The sequence below is a fragment of the Vanacampus margaritifer genome, chromosome 5, assembly GCF_051991255.1.
Source record: "Vanacampus margaritifer isolate UIUO_Vmar chromosome 5, RoL_Vmar_1.0, whole genome shotgun sequence".
Lineage (NCBI taxonomy): Eukaryota > Metazoa > Chordata > Actinopteri > Syngnathiformes > Syngnathidae > Vanacampus > Vanacampus margaritifer.
Window position 1 is genome coordinate 28,925,028 of NC_135436.1, and position 19,922 is coordinate 28,944,949.

A 19,922-nucleotide genomic window follows, 5' to 3' on the forward strand; every position below is an offset into this window, starting at 1 on the left:
ATGCCCAAAATTGAACAGGAAGTCGGCCATTTTGGTGTGAAGCAGCCATTTTGAGGGTGAATTTCAACGGTTTGTACTTGGACGAACTCCCACTTGAGAATTTGTCCAAATGAACCCCAATCGGAAGCAGACGCTAACTTCCGCTACTACTTTATCGTCTCCATCTTAAATGGGCGGAGCATGACTATTTCTGATTTACCAATTTCTAATTTGCCTTGTAATTCCCTAGTGCCATCTGGTGAGTTGGAAAAAATGGTGGTAAATTGAATGGACGTGAATATCGCACACAAGAACCCATGCTGGAAAATGAACAGCAAGTCAGCCATTTTGTTGCGAAGGGGAATCGCCGAAAACAGCCCCGATCGGAAGCAGGTATGCTTATGCTGATGGGTGTTGCTAAATTGTGGAGCAGTTTGGGGTCCAAAAGTGGCAAAGAGTGGGAGATTTCATTCTGAAAAAGTTGCTTTGTTAGGCTACTATAATATTCAATGTAAACTTTATGGACTTGTGTTTTTAATTGTCTTATCGTGGAGTTTGTAGTGGTTTCCTCCAGCCACTAGGGGTCACTGGGGGGTTAGATTTAGAGCCCTGTCTGGCGTAGCAGTTGACCATTTTGTTCCGCTGCCTACAGGACGTGTTGCCACAGTGCTACTCGCAGCTTATATCAAGCTGCTGACATTTCATATTTTATTATCAGTTGGGCAGTTGTTCTTGATGTTGTCTCTCTGTTCTTTGGGAATTTCTTGCCGCTTTGCACCTATTCCTTCATCTCTGTCAATAAACACTCATTGACATTGAGGAGTTTAGCATTATTGTGCTGTTTTCACATCATTTTAATTAATTAATTAATTAAAAAGTAATTTTAATTTAAAAAACATAAAAAGTGATGTATTATGTTTAAATTTAACTATTTTACAGTAACATGAGTGTCAATGCGTCAGTGTGGCTTCAAAAAATGAAAATGGTGAAAAACATCATCCCAAAGATTTATTTGCTACAATTTTAAACAGTTTGGTAATTAGGATTCACCTTAATCCTTTTTTTGTTGCCCACAGTACAAAAGCTAAACAAGGCTGCATAATTAAACTGTGCCTATGTGTATAATAACGTGGAATTCACATCATAATGGTTGCTTCAAAGTAAAATGGCCAAGTTCCTGCATCATTTCATTTACAGGCTTTTTTTGTTCATCCTGTTCGTGAAAGACGCGCCCAGCGTGTTTGGGGGGGTCATGCAGGTTCCTCACAAGACATACATTTTTCACCGAGATAAACACACACTTGCAAAAACTGGTGAGTAGTCGGCCATGTTGTGGATATCGTCAATGTAAGTGAAGGCCTATCTTACTGTGTTATTAGGTCAGACGGTGCTGTGGGGCGATGCATGCTGGGAGGTCATGAAAACAAAAGCGCCGCAGGGAGACTGCGATCAGCCTTGAGCGCTTCTGCTGCCTCCTTCAGATGAACAACATCGACAACGAGTAAGATTCGGGTGGGGGTTTATCCACTTTCATTTTTATGCTACGCTGTGGTTTTGCTCAACTGGTCAGCGAAAAAAAAAAACAAAAAAAACACTTCCATCGAAGATTAGTGAGGATAATGGGGTTCTTGTTTTGACCAGATATTACGTCACAAGAACGTTTGTAGTCACAAAGCAATGGCGGACGATAAAGTAAGGTATGTTCGGAGGGACGACAAAACCGAAATATTTTGGGAATTAAAACAAAAAAACAAAACAAGAAAAAACTCATGAAAGGTTTTTGTGCTTTTTCTCAAAACCATTTTTGAATTCAAATCCTCCGTGAGTGGTTTATTTTTAAGGGGAGTCAAGCAGGAAGATGCATGGACAAATGTGGTAAAAGTTGTTTGAACTGATGTTATATAAACTGTTTTAGAATAATAATAATAATACGTGCTATATTTATAGCTTAAACTAATAACATAGGCAATTATACAACAAAAAATGGGGGCACAACAATTACTTTTTTTTTTCAAGTAAAAAGTTGCAATATTGCAATAAAATTATCACTAAGGAACTTTTCAACCTTAATAAAATATTTTCATAACTGTTCTGATGAAACATCGACTTAAAACTAGTTGAATGGTACTTTTGCCATGGCCTGAGGGGGTCTGTATCATTTTTACTGGCACGAAGCAACTTTGAGGAGGGTGGTAGGAACACTGCCACACACAAAAAAAAAACTACAAATGTGCTGAACGCTTTATGGCATACGTCACTTCCCCCCTTACCCATTCATTACAAAGACGGAAGTCAATTTGAATGTCGACGCATGGAAGAAAAAAAAAACAACGCAATGCGCTTGCCCTCATGGGAAATGTGGTCCTCCTTTAGGCGCCACCATAAAAAAAAATCGCAATTGGGATATTATATGCGATTATTTTTTTCAAGATCCTTTTCAAGTAATTTTTTACCCAACAAAAAGTTAATCATGATAAACAATATCAGATCTATTATAGATGACAGGATCTTAAGATAAAGGCAAATGAAGCCTTAATATCACAGTTTTTTCTATTCACAATTACAGTTAGTTACAATTTACCACTTCAACATATCCAACTTACATTGTTTTTATTATAAATATATTTTTGATACTGTTTATCAAAAACTAGTATTTTTTTTTTCCAAACATTTTTTTCCCTATATTTTCAAGAAAACAAATTATCATGACACCAATGTCAAATATTTTTCCAAGCAAGTTGTTAACCGAGCCCACCTTCTTGATCGTAACCACGCACATCAGTACGGTAAAAAAAAAAACGACAACCCCGCGTGCATATACCATTTCATCCTTCTTGTTTACCGTCGCCAACCGTTGCATCGCAAGCCGAATCGATCTCAACCGCTCGGCGGAAAGGTGACCTCATGAACTGTTAGGTTGACTTCACGTCATGAAGGCCAGTCTTGTGGGCTCGAACCGGACAATCGTGTAGTGTTTGACTTTCTCCCAGTCCGACAAGTCAGCGATGGCGATCCATCCAACTTGGGCGGACGCCAGCCTGAGAATGAATGAGGCGGCCCCGAGCGGCCTACGATGCCCGTTTGATGTGCGGCACTGAGCTCTCTTTGTTGGTGCGGTGGGACCCGCCCGGGACCCGCCCGCCCCCGTCAATGCCAACGCACACTTGGACTGACAGACTGAAAATGAGGATTATGTTTGGTGGGTTCTCCCAACGGGGGGATGATATCGTCAGTTGACTCGATGTTTTATGATGCAAAATGCACACGTGATCCATAACCTCGCTCAGCACACTCATAATCAAAAGAAATGTTTTGCTGATCTTAATTTACTAGATGATGCTATTGTTTTGATTTTGTGTACCATGTCAGAGTGTACTTCTATCACACGCACTGATTTGCGTTTACTCGCTGACAGCCAATCAGAGTGATCAATTGTCACCGAGAGCCATTTTGCATACTGCGATTGATTGCCCATTCATTGAAATCACATCTAAATTCTTAATTATTAATTATTCACAATTGTAAAAGCTGTTTTTTTTTTTTAACTTCGGTTTGCTTCTGCCTCTATTATGAACGTGGTTGAGCAACGTTCTGGTTATGTGTGGATTTTATTTATGAAATTAGGACTGTGGATTGTAAACAATGTCTCATGATTTTGATTGACGTTGCCTAGTGTCCGCCCTGAGACTGAGAGGTCACGGGTTCGAATTCCCGGCCAGGCCATACCAAAGACTATAAAAATGAAAAACCCATTTGCCTCCCTGCTTGACACTCAGCGTTACGCGTTGAATTTGGGGGGGGTTAGATCACAAAATGATTCCCGAGCGCAAGCCCCTGCTGCTGCTCACCGCTTCCTCAGTGGATGGGTCGAATGCGAAGGACGAATTCCACCCCACTGAGACGTGGCGTGACAATCAGTGGTACTTAAACTTGACGGTAAGAATCAAAATTGTCTTTTCTAACTTTGTATTCAAATCAATTATATATGTCATCTTTGAAAATTTGAAAACGTGTTATTAGTTGATAAGATACGAGAGACTATCAAGGGATCTAAGGATATTACGGGAAATGTTCACGATGCTCCAGATGGGCCTGAATCGGACACCACCGAGTTGGCAAATAAAGCCAAGCCGCGACCGATTCGCTTGCTTGCTCTGACTTTCTGGATAAAGAAGATTAGTGTTGCTTGTTTAAGGATTTATCATTATTACCGAAGCCGGCGAGAAGAGTGAAAGCCCGTCCCGGTTGGATGCCGGCACCTGCCAAAACCAAGGGATGTTAATTGGAGCGAGCGCCCGCACCATATGGCCGAGATTAGCACCAGATGAGAATGACAAAGATTAGGCCACCCGTCGATGATTGAGACAGATTAACGACACGGAGCGCAGATTAAGACGGGAGAGAATAGGTTGGGCCGCGGCAACATGTTAGCCTGCCGAGTTACACAACAGGCTCGGAGCGGCCACAGCGATGCCCTGCTGGCCGTTGAAGGAATTTACTTCCCCAAGGGGTTCACGTTGTCTACTGCATTCAGATAATGGATGGATGGATTATTAGCAGTTTGTGGCCGATCATAAAAATCAAAGTTTGTGGTGTATTTAACCTTAACTTCAGTCTAAACAAAATCTTAAGTGATTTCTATCCAGTTCTGATCCAAAATTGCACATTTTGGTAGCAACGCAGTAAAATAGTCAAGCATGGAAAAATTCTGGTGAACCTTTTCAAATGATGTCAAATCTCACCAGATGATTGCAATGCTGTCAGTGTAGCGATTAAACAAGGGTTCGGTTTCATAGCAATCCAGACCGAATCTGGATTCAAGTGAAGAACATGTTTATGTAGGACAGGAAAAGCCACATTGTGTGACACATTTTAAAATGTAAGTCTTGGCGGGAGTTTGAGTGCGCAATCTAAATCTGGACTGATTTGAAATCAGTTGTGATTCGGATTTGCTTGTTTGGGTAGCAATGTAAATGCAACAAGGAACAATTCCGGTGAACGCGTTCAAATGCTGTCGAATCTCACCACGTTATATGTCATGTATGTAATAGTATCATTGAAACAAATTGAACAAAGGTTAGATTTCATACCAATCCAGATTGAATCCATATTCAAGGGGATAAATTTTTTTTTTTTATATAGAACAGGAAAAGCCGTTTATTTTGTAGGTGACCCATTTTGAAGTTTATGCCTCGACAGGAGTGGTCAATTTAAATCAAAACAGATTTGAAACCTGATCTGATCCAAATTAGTACATTTGGGTAGCAATATAAATGCAACATGGAAAAATTCTGATAAAGCATTCCAAATGACGTCAAATCTCACCAGATGGTTGTAATAGTAACATTGAGTGTAACAAAGGGTTACATTTCATCCCAATCCTAATTAGTTTGAATTCAAGAAATGAGTTTTTTTATATAGGACGGTGAAACAGTGACACATTTTAAACCTTGGCAGAAGTGTGAGTAATCTTGTTTAAAAAGTCATTTTCTTTTGTGATGCAATTTACAAGCAGACTGTCTTACTCTTAATTAAGCACTTTTATCACTGCTTGCATCACATATAAAAGGACTAATCACACAGCGTTTCTTGACAATTTTCAAAGGGCTCGTCCCTAAACTGGAATGACTCCTGACTGCTACATCGGAGTGGAGCCAGATTTCAAAGTGTCCGGGGGTCGGGGGACCCTTGCTCATTATTCCGTATGCTGCCGTGTATCTATTTCCCGTGGCCGCAGGCCAAAAAGCGAGCGAGCCGGTGTGCCAGCCGCGATGCGTTCACATGCATGGGCAGTCCTCCTCTGACCCGCGCTGGCGACGTGGATGGCCCTGACTCTGGCAGCGCGACACCAAGTGGATTAACATGATTTCAATCTTGTTGTGCCCAAGCACAACCACCCTAGCCGTGATTATTGTTTGTGGGAGGAAATACAGAAAACAGAAATAATCCATTCGGAAACTAATATAGAAATCCTGTCGCCGGCCGTTGGTGTGATGCAGCGGGCTTGCGTTATTTTTAAATGTTTAATGAATATATTTCACATTTAGTTTCATTACATTACATATATTTTTAATAAATTATACACATTTTAGTCAAATCCATTATTTAGAATTTATAAATATGTGCAAAATTTAAAAAAAAAAAATTATCTTTTCATTAAATTATTTGTTATGAATTTTTTTAAACCTTTAAACTGCATTAAAGTGTTTAAAATTAACAGGAAAAATAATCATGGAAGACATTCAATTAAATCATTTAAAAATAATGATATTTTTACTTAAAATGCACATAAAATTAAATGATTTTGAATTACACGTTTTCAAATGCACATTAAATGATATTTTCTTAAATTAATGAAAGCACAATGCAAGCACAAAAAGTGGCGAAACAATCAGTTATCAGTCAGAACCTACTATATTATTGTATTATGTCCTCGTGTCCTTGTTTTCGTACTGCAAAAAAATAAATACTCAAACTAACAATGAATTATATATTTTTTTAAATACAATAATAAACATTTATTCTAGGTAGGAATAGAACTGTTTAAAAAAAAATCATATTTAGTTTACATTAGAATACATTGAGTCGCCCTTGTTTTGAGTGTGTTTGCTGCCATTTTGTAACGAGCCAAAGTGAAGCTGTAGTCCGTCACTCACCAATCCTGAGGACCTGCTGCCAACTGAGCCAGAAGTCTGCTACCAAGTAGAGCAGAGACAACAGCAGCCCTCTCCTCTTCGCCATGGTCCTCCCTGGGGGCTCCGCTTGAGCATGGAGATCACTTTTTCTCGTAAGTCATACTGACACTTTGCCAGTCCTCGCATCCTTGACCGTCACAATCAACTGGCCCCTGACCCGCATCGTCTTCTCACTCATTGTGAGGAGGGAAAAAGAAAGGAAAGAAAGAGGGCGTACAAAAACAAGAAGCCAGGTCCAAATTGAACGTTAAAATCCTTCATGCGTGGCACAGGTGTTGTTTTCCATGTTCACTGTGGACTTAGCATCTTTTTTTTTTTCCCGGCGCACGCTTGAATTGAAGAGTGCAAGTGAGGAGGAGGATCGCGGAGATGCTCAGACTGTCAAGGCAGCACGGACAGGAAGTACTGTTTTCCGCTATGGATTCCAAAATAAAATCTAACACTGTCAAATGCTCTAAACCAGGGCTGTCAAATCCATTTGAATTCAGGGGCCACATGCACCCCCAAAATGATCTCAAGTGGGCTGGACTAGTATTTTTGTGGTCTAATTAGCTATAAGTAATAATATATATATTTTTTAATCCCATTTTGGATGCGCTAAATTACACTCAAAACTGCTGGGTCAAAAATGGGACCGACTTGCTGCTTGGGTCAATTTGACCAACTTTCAGTACATTTTGAAAATATTCACAATTTATTGATTATAAATTTATTTCAATTTTTTTTTCAAATCATACGAGCAATCTGAAATTTCTTAATATTTCATGTTATGATTTAGAAATAATTTTAAATGGGCAAACATTTCCATATTTCATCTCAGTTCACCTGTTCTCTCAGTTTGGTCATGTGACGGTCACAAGCTGAACTGTGCTTGGTCGTTACCTGAGCCTCGAGAAACTGTGATGTCATTTTCAGTGGACAGGAAGTGGCAAAATGGCAGCTCCCCTGAGATGGTGGATTTTGCTGCTTAATCTATATTACCCAAATGCAATATTAATCGAAATTCAGTGTTTAGGATAGTGGGGCCCATAAAACATATTATTGAAAATAAAATGTTTGACTTGACTTCCCCTTTTAACCCTAGGCATTATTGTGACCATTTTTTGGCTTTTTGTTGGTTCTGACCAAGCCATTTCAAAATAAAATACTGCCCACGGGTTTTAAGTAAAGAGTGTGAGTACTTTTGCCACCAATGAAGCAAATCGCAATGCGATTTACTGAAAGTGAAGATTTTCTGTCACAATAGACATCACTAATTTCATGTCAATATGACCGATTTGTCAAGTCCAATTTATAAAGTCAGATTACAAACCAGGTTTCCAACTATCTTTTATTCTGAAATAAAGAGTGACTCGTTTCCGGCTGGGCTTCCGCTCTTTTCCGGCGATATGACGCAGCCGGTTGGGCCGAGCCTTTCCCTCCCGTGCCGGCACCCAATTGAGGACACGGTCGAGCTGGCTGATCCGCAAACATGGATACGTCGTGAAGATTAACTTCAAATCTGCCGGCGGTCGACCTCGACAACGTCTTTGCTCGGGTACACCGAGGAATGATGATTAAATCTTCGCCGCGCTGCCGATGCGGGAGGGGGAACGCAAATGTAATCTTGGCAACTGCTGCTAGCTGCCTTGAAGATTAAGCGGGATTCTCAAACTGGGGTCCGCGAGCGCTAAGCTAACTCCTCCTTACCCTAAAAGCTCTCATGTGACTTTGACACATCACATAAATCTCAAGTCCCATTTCTAGCTCTTTTGCTGTCTTTTCTCATGGTCAAATATTTGCGGCTTGAAGGCACATACTTCTGGTCGAAAAGTTTCTAATGTGGATAAATATCCGAAAAGCAATTTCTTCATTTAGCGACCAAATCGTTAAGATGAAAATGCTAACTGTCAACCAGCTACATACATCTTGAATTTAATTCAGTTGAATTTGGTTAAGTTTCTCAAAAAGGTTTCTCCCCTCCTTGGACCGCAAAAGTTGGAGAACCCCTGATTAAATCATCTGAGATAATTAGTAAAAAAAAAATATATATATATACATTTTTGGTCTCTTAAAAACACGTATAAGTCATGTTTAAACTACTTAGTATAATTAGTAAGTAAGTTAAATAAATAAATAAATAAATGTCCATCTTGATAATAGTTTCATTTCTGATATACGTATGACATCTTAATTAGTGGCATCATTCCTGGGATCAAGAACAGACTTTGAAGCAAATTGCATTCTTTTATTTGTATAATGCCTTATACATAAACAAAAATGCCTTCCATACCAACAAAATTGACGGATAATGTTGTAATCGCTCTGATATTTAACCTTTATCTCGTCATGTATTTATTCATTTATTTGTTTTAATTTATTTTCAATTCGATCCTATTAAAGCAACACTAAGGAACTTTTAGTTTACATTGATTATGGTGGCGCCATATAGACAAAAGTGGTAATTTTATGTCTGAAGGAAGACTAGGACAAGTGCGTTGCGTCGTTTTTGAGCTCGCACCCGTTCAAATTGACTTCCGTCTTTGTAACGAATGGGGAAAGGGGCAAGTGATGTATTCCACAAAGCAGTTAGCACATTTATAGTTTTTTTGTGTGGCAGTGTCCCTACCATCCTCCTCAAAGTTGGTTATTGCCAGTAAAAAAATGATACAGACCCCTTCAGGCCATGGCAAAGGTACAATTCAACAAGTTTTAAATCGATATTTCATCAGAAGAGATATGAAGATTTTTTATTAAGGTTGAAAAGTTTCTTAGTGCTACTTTAATCTGTTCAATATATCATAAACTAATTTGTTTTAATCAATTTCCATGCTTTTACTTTATTGTATCTGTGAAATATTACAGATTTTTTGTTAACATAAAAATATAAAGGTGAAGTAATGTTTTCCACAAAGTTTTTGCAGTAAGTCAACATGGATGTAAATGAATAATGTGTTCATAGTTGTAATTATTTGGCCAAATGGGCTGCTAAAATGTTTGTTGAAAATAAGCATACAATGTGTATATTTTTGCAACAGGAAGTGTCAGCTGATCAAGTGCAAAGAGACAAAGAGAAGTCCTGTCCAGTTTGATCGTGTGATTTGGCGGCATCTGGTGGTGAGTAATAGAATTGCAGACGATGCTCGACACAAATTTGTCATTTTTAACCATTTCAAGTGGTTAAACAGCTGATATATGTCACAATATCTAAAACCCCATGGATACAAACATTTTCATTTGATTTTATAGTTTTTTTCCCAAACCATCAGTGGCTCAAGTGTGAGCGACGTGCTCAGGTTGCAAAACCGTTGGTTTTGTCCTGCTTTGTCATCAGAAAGCTGATACCACACCAACTGGTTTGTCTTCACTAGTAAGCAAATAAACAAGCAACAACAACAACAACGATGATTTGAAATGACACTTAATGATACACAAAATAAATCAAATGTGAGTGTAAGGCGAGTTTATCAAAACAACACTTTTACGTGACCAAAACCCACCAAATCCAATGATGCTAGTTTGACACAACAAGCAACTGACTTATTTATGTGGAATGTTACTTGACGTGACGCAATCTGAGCATGGAAAACACGCATGTCAAGTTGCGAAAGGACTCAATGACAGCAGCAACGTATGTTTTGGTTTAACATTTCACTTACAGTCGTCTCATTTTTGCACTTGCATGAATGTTGTATTTACAAAAATAGATTCTGGCAATCCTGACAAAAGGCTAGTTTCTCTCTGCCATCTCCTTCTGTTCCCTCTTCCTTACAAACCGTTTGTCTTCAGGGAGAGTAGTTTCACTTGAATTATCACAGATTTAGTCATCCGGAAGTCGTGTCCGTCCACATATTTACGATTTGGCGTTAGTCATTTTCCTGTTCACAATTTCTAATATACATTGGAACCTCAATTAAATGGAGACCTCTTTAACTAATTTTCTCCCCAAAACATATACAAACGGTCTATTTTAAATATTGCCATTGTCCCAAAAATGTATTTATACATTTAAAAACACAAAAAAACAAATTTATTATTATTTTTTTTAATGCTGGAGCATACTTTGAGGCAGCCTCTGCCCTGAAGAGGTGGCTTTAAGCAATGGTAGTTATTACTAAAAAACGGCCAGCAGGTGGAAGCAGAGTATAAGAGATCAACCAGTGCAATTTTCTCCCAGTGTTTTCAACAGATTTGTGAATGATGAAACTTAGTAATATTCTAATGCTAATTGCTGAAAAACAGAAACAGATAAAAATATAATTTTCCAGTAAAACAGCCGGGAGCAAAGAGGGTTGCTTCAGTGAAAAATGCTGGGAGTGAACGGATTTAACGGACAAAAAACAGTGTCCAGTCCAAAAGTAGTAGTTGTTCAAGTCTGTTCTCTTCCGGAATTGGTGGCTGCTGTTTGCGTTTTGTTTTCTTGTTCAGATGTACATGCCTGGACTGCTCCCGCTGTAAGATGCCGGTTCAATCCTGGACGATTTATATGGAATGAAAACGGGCGTTTGTGGGTTGGGGTGGAAGCTGGATTGATAGGACACGCTGGGGTTGTACGTGAGTGTGTATGGCGTGCCGGCCTGGCTCATGTAGACAGAGTTGAGCGGCGTGTATATGCTGCCCACCGGGTTCGAGTGCCTCACAGACGAAGGTTGGGCCACGCTGCCTAGGTACAAGCCAGATGTACTTTCAGGCGGGGTGAGGAGCACGCCGTCGCTTGTTGCTAACTGAGGATTGAATTGGTTGGATGTGAGGCTGGGAAGACTCTGGACGGGCTGGTAGGCCATCAGAACGGGCTTCCTGAGCGTGGCGGGCTGGTAAATGTCCAAGGACCTTTTGTCCGACATGCGGAGACCGCAGATGAACAACAAGCCGGAGCTAAAGAGAAAAGCTCCGGTCACCCAGCCGATGTAAAGCGCGTCTCCCAGCTCCCGCCGCTGGGCGTCAATCAGCAGCGGGTTGTAGAAGTCGCGGATGACGACGTGGCCCGTCCACGACACGGGGATGAAAACGCAGACGGAAGCCAGGAGCTGCATGCCGCCTGCCACCGACAAGATGGCGGCTTTGACTCTGTGGTTACCGCGGAAACAGGAAGTGCAGCGCAGTCCCAACGTCGCCAGCAGGAGGCCCAGTCCCGACAAGGCCAGGGAGCAGCACATGAGGCCCCGGGCGGCCTGCAGCTCGGCGGGCAAGAAGAGCAGCGAGTCGTACACTTTGCACTGCATGCGGATGTTGGCTTGCCGGTAGCAGTTCATCCACAAACCCTCCCAGCGGGTTTCCATCACCACGATGTTCTCCCCGATGAACGCCGTCACCTTCCACATGGGCATCCCGGTGGTGGCGGCCGCGCCGATCAGCCCCAGCAGGCCCACGCACACGCCGACCATCTCGCAAATTGCTCTGACCATCGCGACCAGTCAGAGTTGAGCTGAACTTTAGATCCCAAACGAGGAACGAAAGGCCGACGCTGGAGGTCTCGATGATAGACGGCCTGTCGGCGACGTGCCCGAGGCTCAACTGATGCGTTTGTGTGCGGTCAGATGAAGCTTGTTGTGGGAAAACTGCTTCACAGGCAGCTGGTTGGCCCGAGCAGACGAGGGTGCTTCAGCATCATTGCTTGTTTTGTGTTTACCGTTCTTTTGGCTGCATGCTGGTATGGCGACCGCAGCAACCTTACTTTTTTGAAGCGTATTGCATTCACTTGAAAAAAACAAAAACATTTGGGGGGAGCTTTGTTTTTTGTGTGTATTTTTTAAATTTTCTGTTTTTTAGAGTATATTTTTTTCTGTTTTACTGAATTTATTTTTCTGTGATAAAATTTTTTTTTTTAAATAAAAACAGAAAAAAATAATCAGAAACAGGAGGAAAAATTACTCTGAAAAACAGAACAAAAAATATTCAGAAAAAAATGGAGCATATAAGTATACAAACATATCAATCGATTAGCGTGATTTTAGTGAGCAGTTAACAGTTACGTTTCTACGGGAAAGTGTCCGCCATTAGCGAGTCTGCAACAAGTCACTTGGAGTTCAGAGGTTAAAAAAAATTCACTAAAAATAATTCAGAAAAACAGAAGCTGGTTCTCTGCTTTTCAATTTTTTTTCCTGTTTTTTTGTTTTTAAATAATTTTCTGCCTTTTTTCTGACAATTTTTTTTTCTGAGTTATTTTCCCTCCTTTTTTTCTGAATCAAAAATCAAAAGTGCTTCAAACACAATCAGTAGAAGAAGCAGAATTTGTTGAAATTTGAATTTGGTATATTTTTGTTTCATATTAACAACTATGGATGTTACAATATTATTATTTTTTTTTTTATTCTCTCACTACAATTCCACATTCCTCTATGAATTTTAGCATGTCCTGCTCATCGTATAGCAGTTTGTTTCAGACTCCGCGACAATGCAAAACAATTGACCACCCAGGCAGTGGACTCTTTGTATCTTCATTCAAAGCCACTTGCAAATTGCGGTCACATGACCAATACCTGTCGTGAGACCGTCGCTCTCTTGGCAAACAACAGCGTCCACACCTTAAACAAGCAGTCACCCTCGTCACTAGGAGAGGCCGCTGACTTCAGACGTCAGATGTAAACACTTCATTTACAATATAATAGTAGTCGGAGTTAACAATGACCTATTTATGTACATGTACACATGATCTTAACAAAAGGCAAACAAATCTGATGCTGGGTTTTTGATAGTGGACACTTTATTAGGTACACCTGCATAGTTTAATGGGGCCCGTTTTGATTGACACTGATATAAAGGTATTAATTTAGCCCTTAATCGGGCACATGTGGCCATTTTGAGTCTCTGTACTTCACTGTGAATCAATAGAAACAGTTGTTTATTTATTTAATTGAATTTAAGGTATACACTACAGTATATCCTGCAGTTACACGTGCAATCAAATGATGTAAAAAGGTAAAGAAAAAAAATACAGTAAGTCTGTTTGGGTTCAATTTCTGAATATTCAAACACAAGACACTATTAAATGGATTGACAAAGTATATAACTGCACTTAAGACAAGGAGGTCACTTTATACAGTTGATTCTGTAGAGTAAATTTGACTCTATTTAGAGACCAAATAGACTGAGTTTTAGAGTAATATTTACACTTGGAAGAGAGTAAAATAAAGAATTGAGGGTCACAAACTGAAGGTCGTAAATTTGTTTCACAACCCTTGAGTGACTTTTATTTCTAGTTTTTTCAATTCTTTATTTTACTCTCTTCCAAGTGACTGTGTGTATGAATTGTCAGCCCAAGTGAAAAGAACCAATCCATATAACAACAAACATGAAGTAGGCACATTTTATTTGCTTAAGCGGGCCACATAAAATGGTGGTGATCTGGCCCTTAAGCCTTGAGTTTGACACCCATAAGTAAACAAAAACAACAACACATGGAATACTCTTCTATTAAAAAAAACATGTACATAAAATAATCTACTCACTGAAAAGTTTTTTGTTTTTTTTTCCGTGAAATGCACGACAAGTTTGTTGTTGCTTCAAACAGAGTTCAGAGATACGCCACCCCGCTGCGTACAGACGGGTACCTGGACGGGTACCTGGACTGGTAGCTGTAGTTGGTGGAGGGCTGTCTGGACAGAACGGGCTGGGCCTGGGCCTGGGGGAGGAACACCAGCTGCTGAGGCTGCAGAGGCTGGATGGGCTGCGGAGGGGGGTACGCCACGTAGTCCGAGTTCCTGGAGTAGATGTAGCTCCTGGCGTCTTTGTCTTCCGACTGCACGTTGCAGCAGGTGAACACGCAGCCGCCGGCGAAGAGGAAGGCGCCGGCCACCCAGCCGATGTAGAGGGCCTCCCCCAGCTCCCTCCGCTGGGCGTCGAGCAGCAAGGGGTTGTAGAAGTCCCGGATGATGACGTGCCCCGTCCAGGACACGGGGATGAGGACGCAGACGCACGCCATGATGATCATGGCGCCGGCGATGATGAGCACCAGCCGCTTGACTCGGTCGTTGTTGCGGATACACGACGTGCACTGCAGCCCCACGAGGCTGGTGAGGACACCCAGGCCGGCCAGCGCCAGGGAGCAGCACATGAGGCCCCGGGCCGCCTGGAGGTCCGGGGGCAAGGCCAGCAGGGAGTCGTAGACCTTACACTGCATCCTGATGTCGGCCTGCTTGAAGCAGTTCATCCACAGGCCTTCGTAGCGGGTCTCGAACACGATGATGTTCTCGCCGATGAAGGCCGTGACCCGCCACATGGGCATGCCGGTGCTGGCCGCCGCCCCGATCAGCCCGATCAGCGACAGGACGAGAGCCAGCAACTCCAGTGCCGAGTTGGCCATCTTGTCCCGACTGCGCTAGGAAGGAGTGGAGTCCCGCTGGGGACGTTGCCGCATCCCGGTGGAGAGGGAGGAGTTCACCTGTTCTGTGTACAGGACACCAAGGTGGGAAGGAGGGAGGGGTGGGAATTGAGAGCGGTTGCTAGGCGACAGACTCCCCTTAGGCCAGTTACAGGAGCCGTTGTAAGCTTCTACCTTGTTTGCTCAAAGGTCTCACTTTACATCTTTACGCCTGGTTGGACCAGGAAGTCGACTTCAGAAAGGTGTTCATTTACTAGGCTGCATCAGGGGGCAGTGGTTAATACGTCGGCCTCACGGTCAAGTGGTTCTGGGTTCAAATCTCTGGCCTCCACCCATATTCAATAACTGAAACATTTTAAGGTTCAATCAAGATTGCAAATTCTCCATAGTTGTGAGTGTGCTTGTCTGTCCATGTCAAGGGTCTGCAACTTGCGGCTCTGGAGCCAGATGTGGCTCTTTAGTGCCTCTCCAGTGGCTCCCTGTAGAGCTCTTTAAAAAAAAATAAAAAATCCATCCATTTTCTGAACCGCTTATTTATTCCTAAAAACAATTAATATATATTTTTTAATATATTTATCTTTTTAGATAAAATATTCTTTAAATTAATTAATGATTTAGATTTTTTTTTTAAATAATTAAATATTTAATAAATGTCAGGGTCCAGAAGTTGTCAGACAAAGAGACGAAAAGTAGATTCAAGTTTTTAAAAAATATACCTAAAAATGTCCAAAAAGTGATCATAAAATGAGGAAAAGCATACCTTTACCATAAAATGTCAAATGTCCGAAAATTGAATAAAAAGGGCCAAAAAATTAGAAAACGTTCACAAAGTAATTATAAAATGTCCCAAAACAAAAGAAGAAATTACAAAAATTACCATAAAATGTCCACAAAATTGCCAAAACTGTACAGCAATTTGTTAGCAATTTTTTTTTTTTTTTTAAAAGCCAGAAAATGTCCCCCCAAAAAACGGAGAAAAGGCAGAAAATTACCTTATGTCCATAAAATTGCCAAAAATGTAAGAAAAACAAAAACATTTCTCAAAGTATTGGAGGGTGCAGATTAACTAATTAATTAATCGCTAACTAACTCTTGAACCCTCAGTACATTAAGCTAACACTAACACACTGTTTCGTTCATCACAATGTTCAACTGCTTATGTGACTACAGCCAGATATTTTTCATATGTATTTGGCCTTAAATGGTTCTTTTGGTTGCTGACTGCTGGTCGATGTGAACTGCAATTGACTGGCACTCAATCCAAGGTGGACCAAACCTCTCACCCAATGTCAGCAGGGGTCAACACCAGTTCACCCACAACATTAATTTGAGTGTGAATGGTTGTTTATCTAAATGTTCTCTGCTCTTGACTTGAACTGCTGGAATTGGCAACTTGTATTGATCGAAGTGAAAGGGTTGGCGGTGTGGTCTGACATCAGCGCGTTTTCCTCTGAGACAATGAATGAACCTTGGATGTGTGAACAAAGCATGTATAGATTTGGCTTTTGACCTCAACTGGATCAGTTATGGCCCAGATTCTGTAGCATTAGCTTCGATGTCACCTGTCAGTGTTTGTGTTTCATCTTGTGAGGTTCTTGACACACGGGCTGGACTTTCTGTTTTTCTGTTTGTGCTCTAATGAAATGTCAAATGTTCAAATGTGTCCTTTGTGGTAGCTCAGACACACAGTGCCAGTTTTGTGAGGTGGGTGGACCTGTGACAATGTTCTGGTTGGACCAGTTGAGCTGCATAGTTGGTGACAACAAAAGAGATAACAAGTCATGCTCAGCGCTGAGTCAAACGCGATCCCGGAAAACAAAATCCACAGAGGCCCTTTTTTTTTGTCCCCCTTGACTGTCTCCATTTATTGAACACAACTGTGGGTCCTTGAAATTAAAAAAAAATACAGTTCATAAAGCCCCAACAGTGGAAAAAGAGAATTTTTTTGGAGGTCATGCAATTTTTCAAAGAACATGTCAACAAAGCCCGCCAAGACAAATCTATCAATCGTCTGTACGATGTATCGTTCCAAAGCATTCTCATCATCATTCTCAGCACATTATTCATTAAATCAATCAGTTCCGCACAGGCTGGACTAGCCATCTGGCATACAGGGCAGATGCCCGGTGGTCCGTTCTCTTTTGGTGCAGATGCAGTGCTTTTAAAAGATTATTTTCCTACATTTTACCACAAGAGACTGGTCCACAATTTGGAAGGACCAGGACTCTATGAATCCATTTCAAATATAGATAAAAAACTGAAACATCAAAAAACATCAGTGGCAGAACTATATATCAGACAAGGCTGGGCTGGGCAGGCGGGCCTAAGGCAAAATGCCAGGGCCAATTTATATTTTTTGTGCCAGTCCAGTCTGTCTCCACAGAAAATCCCAAATAGGTTTTGCCTTCAGCCTTTTCCAGGTCAGTTTAGAAGTAAATGCCTCATTTTGGCAAGGAAAAACAAGACGGTCTCTGTCTCTGTGCAGTTTTCTTCACGAGTCGGTCTACTGGACTGGCGTGTAGGCCACAGAGCCCGGCGGGGGCGCGGAGTAAGCAGGCTGGTAGGTGTACCCGGGCTGGTAGTTGGTCGGCGGTTGGTACGCGGATGCGGGCTGGTAGACGTACGAGGCGGGATTGTAGATGATCCGTTCTTCGGCCTCCTGCACGCGCGGGGCGTGGCGGCACAGCAGGATGACCCCGGCGGCGAAGAGCAAGGCCGAGGTCACCCAGCCGATGTAGAGCGCCTCGCCCAGCTCCCGCCGCTGGGCGTCAATCAGCAGCGGGTTGTAAAACTCCTGGATGATCCTGTGGCCCGTCCAGGACACGGGGATGAGCGTGGTGGCGCAGGCCAGCAGGAAGAGCGAGCCGCCGGCCACCAGCACGATGTGCTTGGTGCGGGCGCGGTGGTCCACCACCTTGGTGCACTTCATGCCCACGGCCGAGGTGATGAGGGCGAGGCTGGTGATGGCCACCGAGGCGCACATGAGGCCGCGGGCCGCCTGCAGGTCGGGCGGCAGGAAGAGCAGCGAGTCGTACACTTTGCACTGCATGCGGATGTTGGCCTGCCGGTAGCAGTTCATCCACAAGCCCTCCCACCGCGTCTCAAACACGATGATGTTCTCCTCGATGAAGGCCGTCACCCTCCACATGGGCAGGCCCGTCACCGCCGCCACGCCGATGAGGCCGATGAAGCCGATGATCAGGGCCACCACCTCGCAGCAAATGGCGTACTTGCGCTTCCTCTTCTCGATTTTCTTCTTCTCCTCGTACACCGAGTCGTTGTAGTCTGTGTAGTCGGTGTAGGCCGCCGTGTAAGGCGCCGTGTAAGGCGCCGTGTAGGCCCCCGTGTAAGGCCCCGTGTAGGGCTGCTTCTCGTCGTAGTACGAGGCGGCGTAAGACAGCGGCGGCTTGGAGTAACCGCTGTAGGCGGTGTAGGAGGCCATGTTGAGGCAGCGCTCTCACATCTGCTGCGATGAGTGTGAGGAGCGGAAGCAGGCGAGGAGGTTATACAGCCACAAAAATGCTAACGACGCGGCGCAGTCGTCAAGCGGGTTGAGCCGCCCAGATGCTCGTCAGACCGGTGCTTCGAATGCTTATCCCAGAGCCCAATCAAAACCGGCAGGGCGTAAACATGAAACTCCATTGGTGATCAGAAAAAAATACAGGTCTGCAACCTGCGGCTCTGGAGCCGCATGTGGATCTTTAGTCCCTCTCCAGTGGCTCTCTGTGGATCTCTAAAAAAAATTGTAGAAATTATTATCAATCATATATAAAATCATTCAATTAAAAAGTGTGATATTGATTTGTGGTGAGGTAATTTTTGTGCCACTAGATGGCATAATTGCATTTGTAAGACATTGGTGACAGCTCAGTGCATTTTTCTTTTCATAATAATCTAATCTTTAAAATGAAGTAACTTGTGAAATTCTGCACATTTTTAAAATTGTAAAATACAACTTGACCCCAGTTTCCACAAATATATGCATGATTATTAAATGTATTACTGCTAAATTTAGACATGGACGTGGCTGCTGCATTGCGACTGGAATTCACCCAGTGCAGGTTTTTCAAGTAAGGAGGGGTCATTAATCGCACGTTTAAAAAATTTGTGGCATTAAAGGAACTTTAAATTAACTCAAAATTAATGCACACATTTTTACACCCCTATAAAAAATGAATAATTAAATATTTTTAAAAATGTCAGAGTCTAAATTTTTAAGTTGTCAGCAAAAGGGAGCTGAAAGGTTGATTTAAAAAAAAAAAAAAGCTTTAAAAGTTACCTAAAATTGTCCCAAAAGAAACCATAAAATGTCCAAAAACAAAAGAAGGCAGAAAATGACCATAAAATGTCTTTGGAATTGCCTAAAAAGTCAGATTTTTTTTTCAAGGCAGAAAAGAAAACGATCAAAAAGTAATTATAAAATGTCCAAAAACAAAAGACAAAATCCCCAAAACTACCATATGTCCACAAAATTGCCCAAAATATCAGAAAATCGCGGAAAAAAATGTGGAAAAAAAACTTAAATAAAAAAAAATAGCCATAAAGAAAATTACCATAATATGCCCATAAAATTGCCCAAAATGTCAGACATTTTACAGAAAGGCAGAAAATTCTAAAAACGTATAAAAAATTAAGTACGGAAAAATTACCCAAAAAATCAACAAAAGGTAGAAAAAAATGAATCTTAAAGTATATGCTGCATATTTTTCTGCTATGGTGCAGCTCCACTTCGCTCCTCTTGGGCCTTCAATACATTTAACACTAACACTCTGTTATCTTCATCACAATGTTCAAATATTTTGCAGCAAAATGAAAATTTGTAATCATTTAAGAAACAAACTATTCTAAGCTAAACCTTCTTAAAACGAGTAATACAATCAGTCAAATCAAGAAGTCATTCTAGCTTCTGACGCCTTTTAAGGAAAAACTTTTCCGCAGCATGTGAAATG

General features: G+C 41.7%; 4 protein-coding genes and 1 long non-coding RNA gene across 8 annotated transcripts in view; 1 reads left to right on the plus strand and 4 right to left on the minus strand.

The window, feature by feature from the left end:
• LOC144052037 (glutamate receptor ionotropic, kainate 1) overlaps positions 1 to 7,049 on the minus strand; it is a 33,401-nt gene extending 26,352 nt beyond the window's left edge. For both annotated transcript variants that reach the window (XM_077565791.1, XM_077565790.1), the window contains exon 1: positions 6,636 to 7,049. In XM_077565791.1, the coding sequence (XP_077421917.1) occupies positions 6,636 to 6,720 (85 nt within the window). In that variant the 5' untranslated portion in view covers positions 6,721 to 7,049. The remainder of the gene's footprint in view (positions 1 to 6,635) is intronic.
• Positions 7,050 to 8,062: 1,013 nt separating this feature from the next.
• LOC144052042 (uncharacterized) overlaps positions 8,063 to 19,922 on the plus strand; it is a 43,039-nt gene continuing 31,179 nt past the window's right edge. For all 3 annotated transcript variants that reach the window (XR_013294124.1, XR_013294122.1, XR_013294123.1), the window contains exons 1-2: positions 8,063 to 8,211; positions 9,692 to 9,770. This is a non-coding gene — a long non-coding RNA (uncharacterized LOC144052042). The remainder of the gene's footprint in view (positions 8,212 to 9,691; positions 9,771 to 19,922) is intronic.
• On the minus strand, positions 8,887 to 12,184 carry LOC144052040 (claudin-8-like). Its single transcript, XM_077565793.1, has one exon. It carries the CDS (start codon positions 12,056 to 12,058, stop codon positions 11,078 to 11,080), a length of 981 nt encoding a protein of 326 aa, XP_077421919.1. The 5' UTR covers positions 12,059 to 12,184; the 3' UTR covers positions 8,887 to 11,077.
• Positions 13,880 to 14,966, minus strand: cldn8.1 (claudin 8.1). Its single transcript, XM_077565948.1, has one exon. It carries the CDS (start codon positions 14,953 to 14,955, stop codon positions 14,167 to 14,169), a length of 789 nt encoding a protein of 262 aa, XP_077422074.1. The 5' UTR covers positions 14,956 to 14,966; the 3' UTR covers positions 13,880 to 14,166.
• Positions 16,792 to 18,489, minus strand: LOC144052566 (claudin-8-like). The gene has a single exon (XM_077566756.1). The coding sequence runs from the start codon at positions 18,413 to 18,415 to the stop codon at positions 17,477 to 17,479; it is 939 nt and encodes a 312-aa protein (XP_077422882.1). The 5' UTR covers positions 18,416 to 18,489; the 3' UTR covers positions 16,792 to 17,476.

What these genes read in the sequence shown, in the direction of transcription:
- LOC144052040 (XM_077565793.1), bottom strand. Translation starts at nt 12,058, where the DNA reads ATGGTCAGAGCAATTTGCGAGATGGTCGGCGTGTGCGTGGGCCTGCTG.
- cldn8.1 (XM_077565948.1), bottom strand. Translation starts at nt 14,955, where the DNA reads ATGGCCAACTCGGCACTGGAGTTGCTGGCTCTCGTCCTGTCGCTGATC.
- LOC144052566 (XM_077566756.1), bottom strand. Translation starts at nt 18,415, where the DNA reads ATGGCCTCCTACACCGCCTACAGCGGTTACTCCAAGCCGCCGCTGTCT.